Consider the following 12,345-nt stretch of genomic DNA (forward strand, 5'->3'; position numbering starts at 1 on the left):
ATGACTCCTCTTGAGAAGACAAGAGCACTCCATACATACCTGCTACAGCGTCACAGAGACTATGTTGTCATGCACTCAAACAGAAGGACAAAGAGTGCTTGAAATTCACCTCATAGTAGTCCTTGTGGGTTAATTGGCGCAAGCTTGTTGAAAAGTAGGAGGTAGAGGGTCTTTGTGTGTGTGTGACTGTCTGAGTGTGTGTGTGTGTGCTCCAGTATTTCCGCTCCTCAGCGTTCATTATTGGCCTGAGCTCTTTCATTAGGGGGTTGTGATGGGGAAGGACGTGAGGGGCTGGTGGGGGCCGTTAGGGGACTTGGGGACAGGGTCCAAGGGTGTAATTGGGCTGTTCCGGTCCCCTGGCCTTGCTCAAGGTCACTCCGAGCCAAACTCTGGGCCAGGCTCCTTCTTCACTTTACATGGATTACTCTCTCTCTCTCTTTCTCTCTCTCCCTCTCTCTCTCTCTCTCTCTCTCTCTCTCTCTCTCTCTCTCTCTCTCTCTCGCTCACTTCTCTCTCTCTCTCTCTCTCTCTTCTCTCTCTCTCTCTCTCTCTCTCTCTCTCTCTCTCTCTCTCTCTCTCTCTCTCTCTCTCTTCTCTCTCTCTTCTCTCTCTCTCTCTCTCTCTCTCTCTCTCTCTCTCTCTCTCTCTCGTGTCTCTGTCTCTGTCTCTGTCTCTCTCCTGTTCTTTCTCTGTCTCTCTCTCTCTCTCTCTCTCTCTTTCCCACACTCTTCCCTCATCTCGCCTGGGGACCATAGTGACAGGCCAGTCCTATGAGGAGCCACAGTGGATGAGTGGAGGGTCTAATTCACTCTAATCTCCCAGCCTCTTAATGTCTAGGCTGATGTGGATTTCTCCTCATCCTCCAGGGAGGGGCTTTCTCTTCAAGGCCATCATTATGAAGTTTTCAAGCCCTCTTAGCCAATTTTAAAAAGGGAAACAGTATTAGTTGATTCTTCACTTCAGTGTCCTGAGCTAGATGTTGAGGTTCTAATGTACACATTTGCTGTGTCGAGAACAGGGATTTTGGATAGTACAAGTCAAATGTTTGGACACACCTTCTCATTCAARGGTTTTTCTTTATTTTTACTATTTTCTACATTTKAGAAAAGTAGTGAAGACATCAAAACTATGAAATGACACATATGGAATCATGTAGTGACCAAAAAAGTGTCAAACAAATCAAAATATATTTTATATTTGAGATTCTTCAAAGTAGCCTCCCTTTGCCTTGATGACAGCTTTGCACACGCTTTTCCAAAATCTCAAATTTGGACTCATCAGACCAAAGACTCATCCACCGGTCTAATGTCCGTTGCTTGTGTTTCTTGGCCCAAGCAAGTCTCTTCTTATTATTGGTGTCCTTTAGTTGCGGTTTCTTTGAAGAAATTCGACCATGAAGGAGGAGACTGCGTTTATATGGGCTGCAATGTCTGAGGCTGGTAACTCTAATGAACTTATCTTCTGCAGCAGATGCAACTCTGGGTCTGCCATTTCTGTGGTRGTCCTTATGAGAGMCAGTTTCATCATAGCGCAGGATGGTTTTTGCGACTGCACTTTCAAAGTTCTTGAAATTTTCAGTTTTGACTGACTTTCATGTCTTAAAGTAATGATTGACCGTCATTTATTTTTGCTTATATAAGCTGTTCTTTCCAAAGTATGGACATGGTCTTTTACCAAATAGGGCTATCTTCTGTATACCACCCCTAGCTTGTCACAACACAACTGATTGGCTCAAACCCATGAAGAAGGAAAGAAATTTCACAAATGAACATTTAACAAGGCACACCATTCCAGGTGACTAACTCATGAAGCTGGTTGAGAGAATGCCAAGCGTATGCAAAGCTGTCATCAAGGCAAAAGGTTGCTATTTTGAATATATTTTGTTTAACACTTTTTTGGTTAATACATGATGCCATATGTGTTATTTCATAGTTKTGATGTCTTAATTATTGTTCTACAATGTAGAAAATAGTAAAAATAAAGAAAAACCCTTGAATGAGTAGGTGTGTTCAAACTTTTCACTGGTACTGTGCGTTGGTATGGTTCACAATTCTTGTTGTGGGATAGACAGATATTGCTTATGGATGCTACTCATTGGTAATGACTGAGCTGACCTCACCGTGGAAAGCTCTTTGGACACTTGGATAAACCCTAAAATCAACCTAAATACTATAATGATAATACATTATTATCATTAAATCCAATGGGTTTATTTCTAATTGTTACATTTATTTTTCCAGGAAGGCAAAGTTATGAGAAGTGCTTGCTACTAAATCGAGGCATGGTGGCTAATCTAGTGGTGAAGTTGGCCTGACGTTTCGGTCTGATTAAGACACAGTGGTGAAAGCAGCTTTTGATCTGAGGAAGGAGCAAGAAGGAGGAGGAAGGAGCAAGAAGAATGCATCTCTCTCTCTTCCTCTTCCTCTCCCCCTCGCTCTCTCTCTCTCTCTCTCTCTCTCTCTCTGCTGTTCCCTGTGGAGTGCAGATGGAGGGAGGGTGATATTGTCACCATTCATTTGCTGGCCCTGCCAGTACACTCAATGAGTGTGATGCTGCTGTTGTAGCCTCTTTCAATTCAAGATCGCATAAAACATATCGTTTTCAAGTCTCGTAATACATATTCTGATATGTTGGCTGGTCAAACACAACCATATTCTTTACTTACAATAAAGCTGTTACAATACCTTGAGTTTGAAGGTAACACTTTTAAAATATAATGGCTCTGTCATGAAATTAACCTGATCTTAGATCAACTGTACATACAGTATGTACTTATTTCTTCTATTTTTTTCTCCCCATTTGTCTGTGTAGGCCTCCTTCGCTGGCCGGCAGTCCGGCGTTCTCCGACATCTCCCTCATCCGGATCTCGCCCCACCGGAACCCCTCCGTGGGGGCCGAGTCACCCTTTAACCCACCACACCCCTACATCAACCCCTACATGGACTACATCCGGTCACTTCACTCCAGTCCCTCACTTTCTATGATCTCTGCAGCCAGGGGCCTCAGCCCTGCAGACGGTAAGTCCCCAAACACCCTATTACCTATATAGTGCACTACTTTTGACCAGGGCCTATCGATTCCCTATATAGTGCACTACTTTTGACCAGGGCCTATCGATTCCCTATATAGTGCACTACTTTTGACCAGGGCCTGTCGATTTCCTATATAGTGCACTACTTTTGACCAGGGCCTGTCGATTTCCTATATCGTGCACTACTGGTCAAAAGTAGTGCACTATATAGGGAATAGGTTATTATTTGGGACCCAGAACAAGCACTCGCCCTCTCATGAGTCCCCATACAGTCAAGTATTATTTGAATGCACACAGAGTCCCATAATATGGAGTTGAATAAGATAAACGTACTACATACTCTTTTGTAATCTATCTTTCACTTGACCATTAAATCCCAGAGCTAGTTAGCTGTAGTAAATACAATGCGGTTGTGATGTATCACACAGACGTGGGCTCCCTCTCTCTTAAGGCCCCTCAGTCCCCGTTTTGAAGAATAATAATGTACTTTCTTGTTGACCAATATGTTCAGCTAGTGCAATAAGAGTGTTCAGTTATGATCTCTTTAGGTTTGATCCCTAATACGAAGTGCTTCATGTCAAACAAAGGTCATGACAGAGGTGACCTCATTCATTTATTTGAACTGTGTGTGTCTGTCCGGAACGTGCACATGTGACTTTCTTTTAGTCTGTGTGCAGCATGTGCAGTGTGTGACTCTTTCTGTTTTTATGTGTGACTGCGCATGTATATGTCTGAGTGTGTGTGCGTCGGGAGGCTTGTTTGAGGGAGGTTATTCTTTGATCTGTGGATCATGTCAGTGGACCTCTGGAGGACGCGTCATAGAGCGGCGGTCACGTACAAGACAGACAGACGGACGTAGAGGGAGGCTCAGGTTCAAGGCCAGGGTCGGTGGCGGAGGAGTGTATGCTGGAGGACCAGGGAGGGGAGGGTGAAAGGGGGGGCCCAAATGGCACCCTATTGCCTATGTAGTGCTCTACTCTGGTCAAAAGTAGTGGACTATAAAGAGGAAAAGGGTGCCATTTGGGACGCATCCACGTTGTCCTGCAGGGAGCGTTTTGGTTCCTGTGATGGAGACAGACTGGTTAATCAATTACAATGGGTCTGGAGATGCAGTCTTGTGTGTGTGCTGCTTTTAAAGAGCCTCAGCACTGCAGCTCTGCTCCGGCCTCCTGGCCTGGACCTTTAATTGAAGCCTAGAGCTCAATTACTGAATAAGGCCAGCCTTCCCCACTCCTCCCAGGGGCTGTTTGTAATCACAGCTGGACTGAGCTTTGGCTGGCTGGTTCCCATTCTGCTCAAGGAAAAGTTGAGGTGATTGCATTTGAGGTAGTTTAACAGAGTTATACGACCACATTGTTATGCCGTTGTTATAATACTAAACTGATCACAAATATTGTGTGGTGTTCAGTTCAGGTGGTTTGGCAACTGTCATGGGAACAGTCAGCTGTAACTACTTTGTTGCTGTAGCCATGATAGSTTGTGTCCCAAATGGCACCCTATTCCCTATATAGTGCGATACTTTTGACCAGTAAGACTTGGGTCAAAAGCCATTTGAGACATAGACAGGGTCTCCAACTAAGTCCCTCCATTCACCTCTCAGCTAGAGGTCCTATTAGAGCTGTACGGGTCTCGTACTGTACCTTGTCCTCAAGTGTCTCTGTGAAGAGGTGGATAGAAGGGGCCACTTCCTCTGTACTGGTCTCGTACTGTACCTTGTCCTCAAGTGTCTCTGTGAGAGGTGGATAGAAGGGGCCACTTCCTCTGTACTGGTCTCGTACTGTACCTTGTCCTCAAGTGTCTTTGTGAAGAGGTGGATAGAAGGGGCCACTTTCTCTGTACTGGTCTCGTACTGTACCTTGTCCTCAAGTGTTCTTTGTGAAGAGGTGGATAGAAGGGGCCACTTTCTCTGTACTGGTCTCGTACTGTACCTTGTCCTCAAGTGTCTCTGTGAAGAGGTGGATAGAAGGGGCCACTTTCCTCTGTACTGGTCTCGTACTGTACCTTGTCCTCAAGTGTCTTTGTGAAGAGGTGGATAGAAGGGGCCACTTCCTCTGTACTGGTCTCGTACTGTACCTTGTCCTCAAGTGTCTTTGTGAAGAGGTGGATAGAAGGGGCCACTTTCTCTGTACTGGTCTCGTACTGTACCTTGTCCTCAAGTGTCTTTGTGAAGAGGTGGATAGAAGGGGCCACTTCTTCTATGCAGGAACTTCTCGTCCTCGTCTCCCGCTCCTCCCAACATGCATTGCTCTCTGTGCCTTAGGAAGTGGGCACTTGAATTACACCTATCTTTTTAGTCCTAGGTTCTCTTTCACAAAGGAAATTCTCTACTCGCGTTGCTTTACATCAAAATGCTTTCTGTGATACATCAACCTATTACAGTATGTGCTAAATTATGAAATGAGGCAAGTAATTACTATTTTAATCAATCAAATAGTTAATTAACCTATCAGCCTTTATGTTGTTAGTATATCATTGTGCTTATAGGTTTTTTCCTTTTTAAGTCTGCACAGATTTTTTTTACTGGAATATATTTGAATAATGATTAATTAATTAGCAGAATTGTATGGAGACTTGAAGCGGGTGAGATTTAGTACCACCTATCTTTGGTTCTTTTTCATCTACAGTATACCTCCCTTGTATTCTCAATCTCTCTGGCTCTACCTCTTGCTTTCTCTGCCCCCCCCCCCATCACTCTCTCTCTCTCACCCTCTCATTCCTCTTCTTCTCTGATGTGGTTCAGTCATATACTACTTGCCTCTCTTATCCCATTGTTGCTCTGAAGGAGGGCCCTGTGGCCCCACCAACCACCAACTCCTGAGGCACATTGAGCTGCTTCTCTTCCATGTCAAGTGCCACACTGAAAGCTCCCCACCCCCCTTGCCCCCAGGATGGCACTACCCATGCCAGGATTTCTGATTTAGAAATTCCGCAAAGCCCTTTCTTCGCACAAATAGAGAATGAGGCACATTACGGTTGAATGCAGAAGCAAAGCTAAAGCGGAACAACAAAGACAATTAAGAAACTCCCCCCTCCACTTAAGACATAATACCCAAATCAAATTAATTTGGATTTTTTTTCTTTCATTCACTGAACCAATGCATATTGCCAGGCATACAGGCCGGCCTTCTGAGGAGATCTTTTCATCCCGCGTTTTATTTATTTATTTCTTCTCTCCTTTCTTTAAAATGGGACGAAAACACTTGGTGTGGCTGAACTGATTTCCTATGTGCATCCAAAACCACAGTGTCAGTCTTTTATTCTCTCTCTTCTCTCCCACTCTTTCTGTCTTTTTCTTGGTTGGGATATATGCAGATGGAAGCACGATGCCAGATGTTTATTGTTAGGATACGGTTCAAGGACTTATAGCGCTCTATAACTAAGGGAAGAGGTTGTAAGGAAAGGCATATTCAGAGGGGGGAGAGGGACAGGGACACACACACGTCCTCCACATACACACACCCCCTAACACCCCTTCTTACACACACACACTTACCCATTGGCAAACAACATAGGATGAAATATGATATGCATACCTGCATGAATGAACAATACATGTAAAACCAAGACATACAGTAGTGTAAATTCTGAGTAAGCAGCTTGAAATCACATTTGAGACCTGTAGTACATTACACTACCTCAGAGTCATGCTCCCCATACAGCTGTTCTCTTCCACTCTATATGTGATAGTGTTGCTAATGTGCTCACTACATTACAGATATTTTTTAGCTGTTGTAGGTGTTGCAGGCCTCACCTGCTGTGTTTTACAAGTCATTATCTCACCTAACATGCATGTCTGCCCCCTCTCTGTCTCTCTCTCTCTGTCTCTCTCTCTCTGTCTCTTTCTCTCTGTCTCTCTCTCTTTGTGTCTCTCTCTATCTCTTTCTGTCTCTCTCTCTGTCTCTTTTTCTTTCTCTCTGTCTCTCTCTCTGTGTCTCTCTGTCTCTATCGGTTTCTGTCTCTCTGTCTGTCTCTCTCTCTCTTTCTGTCTCTCTGTCTTTTTCTCTCTGTCTGTCTCTTTCTCTCTGTCTCTCTCTGTTTCTCTCCTGTCTGTTTCTCTCCTGTCTCTCTCTGGTTCTCTCTCCCCCCTCCTCCCTCCTCACCCCTTCCTTAGCCCCGCACACAGGCCTGACTACAGCAGAGTACTACCACCAGATGGCTCTCCTGGCAGGCCACCGTAGCCCCTACACGGACCTCCTACCCTCTGTGGCCTCCACGGCCGGAGCCACCAGCAGCGCCCTGCACATGGAGTATCTACAGGCCATGGAGAGTAAGTCTGACTGCACTGGGTTTAAGACACTGATGCAAACTCCGTGTTTACCCTTTGATTTTTTCAGCAGTGGTAGTGGGGGGGGTTGTTACTAGCATTAGTGCAATGACATTCTAGCGGTTCCCATAGACTTCCAGTCATTGAGCCAACTACTATCCATTCCAAAGTGTGTCTCTGCTGAAGTATACAATATATAATTTAAAAAAAATAATCATATGCTAAATGAATATAGGGTGTACACTGTAAACTACAATTTCATGACTTTGTTTGTATGTGGGGGGTGGGGGTGTCTGTATTTGTGTTTTACAAACTGAGTATTCTAGATAGATTACAACATTATTTCCATGCACTATACAACAATCTGTTTTACATGGAGCAAAACAACAATCCTACCAAATGAGGAGGGACTAGCTAGCGATTCTAAATTGACATGATTTAAATGAGCCATTGTCTTAATGTGCCAAGCTCAGGCCTGCCTGTGCAGAGGACTTATGCTAATGAGTTATTTTAAAGTGTAAATAGGAAATTAAATGCACACTGAATCTTAGGGAAGGTCGGACAGCCTCACCCCTCTCTCTTTGATGAGAAGGTATTTAGTCAGCCAGCCGCCGCTTTCATGGAAATCCGGGGTGAAATCCCCCCTCATCCTTCCCCCCGTTCCTCCGAACAAACTAATTAAAACTAGCCAAACTTGCACGCCTATTTGAAAATTAATTGCTATTAAGTGGGAATTGGAATGTCCCACCATTCATCATCACAGGAAGAAATTCTTTCTTCTGTATCAACACTTAAGATTAATAGAGTGAAACAAAACAATTAGGGCCACAGTTTCAAATGGGAGAAGATGCCATGGCTATGCTACCTCTTCACTACTTCACAATCGGCTGTGATCATTGCTGGTAATACAGTGGCTTGCGAGAGTATTCACCCCCTTGGCATTTTTCCTATTTTGTTGCCTTACAATCTGGAATTAAAATTTATTTTTKGGGGTTTGTATCGTTTGATTTACACAACATGCCTACCACTTTGAAGATGCAACATATKTTTTATTGTGAAACAAACAAGGAATAAGAAAAGGAATAAGGAAAAAACAGAAAACTTGAAAGTGTGTAACTATTCACCACCCCCAAAGTCAATACTTTGTAGAGCCACCTATTGCAGCAATTACAGCTGCAAGTCTTTTGGGGTATGTCTCTATAAGCTTGGCACATCAAGCCACTGGGATTTTTGCCCATTCTTCAAGGCAAAACTGCTCCAGCTCCTTCAAGTTGGATTTTAAGTCATACCACAGATTCTCAATTGGATTGAGATCTGGGCTTTGACTAGACCATTCCAATACATTTAAAGTGTTTCCCCTTAAACCACTCGAGTGTTGCTTTAGCAGTATGCTTAGGGCCATTGTCCTGCTGGAAGGTGAACCTCTGTCCCAGTCTCAAATCTCTGGAGGGCTGAAACAGGTTTCCCTTAAGAATTTCCCTGTATTTAGCGCCATCCATCATTCCTTCAATTCTAACCAGTTTCCAGTCCCTGGCGATGAAAAACATCCCACAGCATGATGCTGCCACCACCATGCTTTACTGTGGGGATGGTGCTCTCGGGGTGATGGAGGTGTTGGGTTTGCGCCAGACATATCATTTTCCTTGATGGCCAAAAAGCTACATTTTAGTCTCATCTGAACAGAGTATATTCTTCTATATGTTTGGGGAGTCTCCCACATGCCTTTTGGCGAACACCAAATGTGTTTGCTTATTTTTTTCTTTAAGCGATGGCTTTTTCTGGCCGCTCTTCCGTAAAGCCCAGCTCTGTGGAGTGTACGTTTTAAAGTGGTCATACGGACAGATACTCCAATCTCTGCTGTGGAGCTTTGCAGCTCCTTCAGGGTTATCTTTGCTCTTTTGTTGCCTCTCTGATTAATGCCCTCCTTGCCTGGTTTGTGAGTTTTGGTGGGCGGCCCTTTCTTGGCAGGTTTGTTGTGGTGCCATATTCTTTACATTTTTTAATAATGGATTTAATGGTGCTCCGTGGGATGTACAAAGTTTTAGATTCTTTTTTATAATCCAACCCTGATCTGTACCTCTCCACAACTTCTCCCTGACCTGTTTGGAGAGCTCCTTGGTCTTCATGGTGCCGCTTGCTTAGTGGTGCCCCTTGCTTAGTGGTGTTGCAGACTCTGGGCCTTTCAGAACATGTGTATATAAACTCAGCAAAAAAAGAATCGTCCCTTTTTCAGGACCCTGTCTTTCAAATATTATTTGTAAAAATCTAAATATCTTCACAGATCTTCATTGTAAAGGGTTTAAACACTGTTTCCCATGCTTGTTCAATGAACCATAAACAATTAATGAACATGCACCTGTGGAACGGTCATTAACCTCTAACGAGTCACAAACCCGGATCCGGGATCCCCCCATCAAAAAAGCTGACTAGCATAGCCTAGCCTAAAGCCACAGGGATATCATATAATAAAATGTTCATGAAATCACAAGTCCAAGACACCAAATGAAAGATACACATCTTGTGAATCCAGCCATCATTTCTGATTTTTTAAATGTTTTACAGGGAAGACACAATATGTATTTTCTATTAGCTAACCACCATAGCAAAAGACACAACTTTTTTTTCCACCATTTTTTTCCTGCATAGGTAGCTATCACAAATTCGACCAAATAAAGATATAAATAGTCACTAACAAGAAAACAACTTCATCAGATGACAGTCTGATAACATATTTATTGTATAGCATATGTTTTGTTCGAAGAATTTGCATATTTCAGGTAAAATCATAGTTTTACATTGCAGCCACCATCACAACTCTCACCAAAGCAACTAGAATAACTACAGAGAGCAACGTGAATTACCTAAATACTCATCATAAAACATTTATGAAAAATACACAGCGTACAGCAAATGAAAGACAAAGATCTTGTGAATCCAGCCAATATTTCAGATTCTTTAAGTGTTTTACAGCGAAAACACAATTTAGCATTATATTAGCTATACAATAGCCAACCACACAGCAGCATTGATTCATGCACGTTAGCGATAGCGAATAAACCAGCAAAAGATATTACATTTTTCACTAACCTTCTCAAAACTTCATCAGATGACAGTCCTATAACATCATATTACACAATACATATATTGTTTGTTCGAAAATGTGCATATTTAGCGGCACAAATCGTGGTTATACAATGAGAATAGTAGCCAAGCTGCCAACAAAATGTCGGGAGAAATCTTGGGAGAGGCACCTAATCTAATCAATAACTAATCATAAACTTGACTAAAAAATACAGGTTGGACAGCAAATGAAAGATACATTAGTTYTTAATGCAACCGCTGTGTTAGATTTTTAAAATTAACGTTACTACGACATACAGCGTGCGTTAAAGCGAGACCGCACCGAAATTAATGGCGGAATAGTAGTGTAACAATTTTCAACAGAACAACGAATTAACATCATAAATAGTTCTTACTTTTTGATGAGCTTCCATCAGAATCTTGTGCAAGGTGTCCTTTGTCCAGAATCATCGTTGCTCGGTTGTAGATTGTCGTCTTCAACTTAGGAATTAGCAGCAAACATTAGCTATGTGGCCCAGACGTGTCCAACTCGTGCAACTTTTGTGCTCTTCATAACGCAGCACAAAAAAAATTCCGAAAATCGCAATATACTGATATAAACTGATATAACTCGGTTTAAAATAACTACATTATGATGTTTTTAACACCTATATCGAATAAAATCAGAGCCGGATATATCTAAGGCCTATAACGAGAGCTTTTCAGAATGCCATCCTGAGGTCTGTCTTGCGCCATGACGAACGTTGAAAAGAGTGCACCCCACGTTCCAAGAGCCTTTATACGGCCTCAGATCTGCCTAGCAACCCCATTCCAATTCTCACTGCTTACTGACATCTAGGGGAAATTGTATGCAGTGCATGTCGACTCATAGATTACATGCAAATTAATAAACTGACCCTGGAACAGAGTGCCCGATTTCAGATTTCTCACTTCCTGACAGGAAGTTAGCTGCAACTTGAGTTCTGTTTTACTCACAGATATAATTCAAACKGTTTTAGAAACAAGAATTGAGTACGAGGCAGTTTAATTTGGGAACRAATTTTTACAAAGTGAAAACAGCGCCSCCATATTGACAAGAAGTTTTAAGACACTAACAGCTTACAGACGGTAGGCAATTAAGGTCACAGTTATGAAAACTTAGGACACTAAAGAGGCCTTTCTACTGACACTGAAAAACACCAAAAGAAAGATGCCAAGGGTCCCTTCTCATCTGCGTGAATGTGCCTTAAGCATGCTGCAAGGAGGCATGAGGACTGCAGATGTGGCCAGAGCAATAAACTGCAATGTCCGTACTGTGAGATGCCTAAGACAGCGCTACAGGGAGACAGGACGGACAGCTGATCGTCCTCGCAGTGGCAGACCACGTGTAACAACACCTGCACAGGATCGTTACATCTGAACATCACACCTGCGGGACACGTACAGGATGGCAACAACAACTGCCGAGTTCCACCAGGAACGCATAACCCMTCCATCAGTGCTCAGACTGTCCGCAATAGGCTGAGAGAGGCTGGACTGAGGGCTTGTAGGCCTGTTGTAAAGCGGGTCCTCACCAGACTTCACCGGCAACAACGGCGCCTATGGGCACAAACCCACCCTTGCTGGACCAGGCAGGACTGGCAAAAAGTGCTCTTCACTGACAAGTCGCGGTTTTGTCTCACCAGGGGTGATGGTCGGATTTGCGTTTATCGTCGAAGGAATGAGCGCTACACCGAGGCCTGTACTCTGGAGCGGAATCGATTTGGAGGTGGAGGGTCCGTCATGGTCTGGGGCGGTGTGTCACAGCATCATCGGACTGAGCTTGTTGTCATTGAAGGCAATCTCAGCGCTGTGCGTTACAGGGAAGACATCTTCCTCCCTCATGTGGTACCCTTCCTGCAGACTCATCCTGACATGACCCTCCAGCATGACAATGCCACCAGCCATACTGCTCGTTCTGTGCGTGATTTCCTGCAAGACAGTAATGTCA

The 12,345-nt window shown here is 43.6% G+C and overlaps 1 protein-coding gene across 3 annotated transcripts in view; it reads left to right on the plus strand.

Annotated features, from left to right (window-relative positions):
* The window catches only part of LOC111973216 (transcriptional activator GLI3), a 183,134-nt gene that overhangs the window by 132,549 nt on the left and 38,240 nt on the right, over positions 1-12,345 (plus strand). For 2 of the 3 annotated variants that reach the window (XM_024000506.1, XM_070446740.1), the window contains exons 5-6: positions 2,812-3,017; positions 7,143-7,298. In XM_024000506.1, coding sequence (XP_023856274.1) covers positions 2,812-3,017; positions 7,143-7,298 — 362 coding nt within the window. The remainder of the gene's footprint in view (positions 1-2,811; positions 3,018-7,142; positions 7,299-12,345) is intronic. The other variant, XM_070446741.1, reaches the window with a different exon arrangement.

This window comes from Salvelinus sp. IW2-2015, linkage group LG14 (assembly GCF_002910315.2).
Source record: "Salvelinus sp. IW2-2015 linkage group LG14, ASM291031v2, whole genome shotgun sequence".
Taxonomy (NCBI): Eukaryota; Metazoa; Chordata; class Actinopteri; order Salmoniformes; family Salmonidae; genus Salvelinus; species Salvelinus sp. IW2-2015.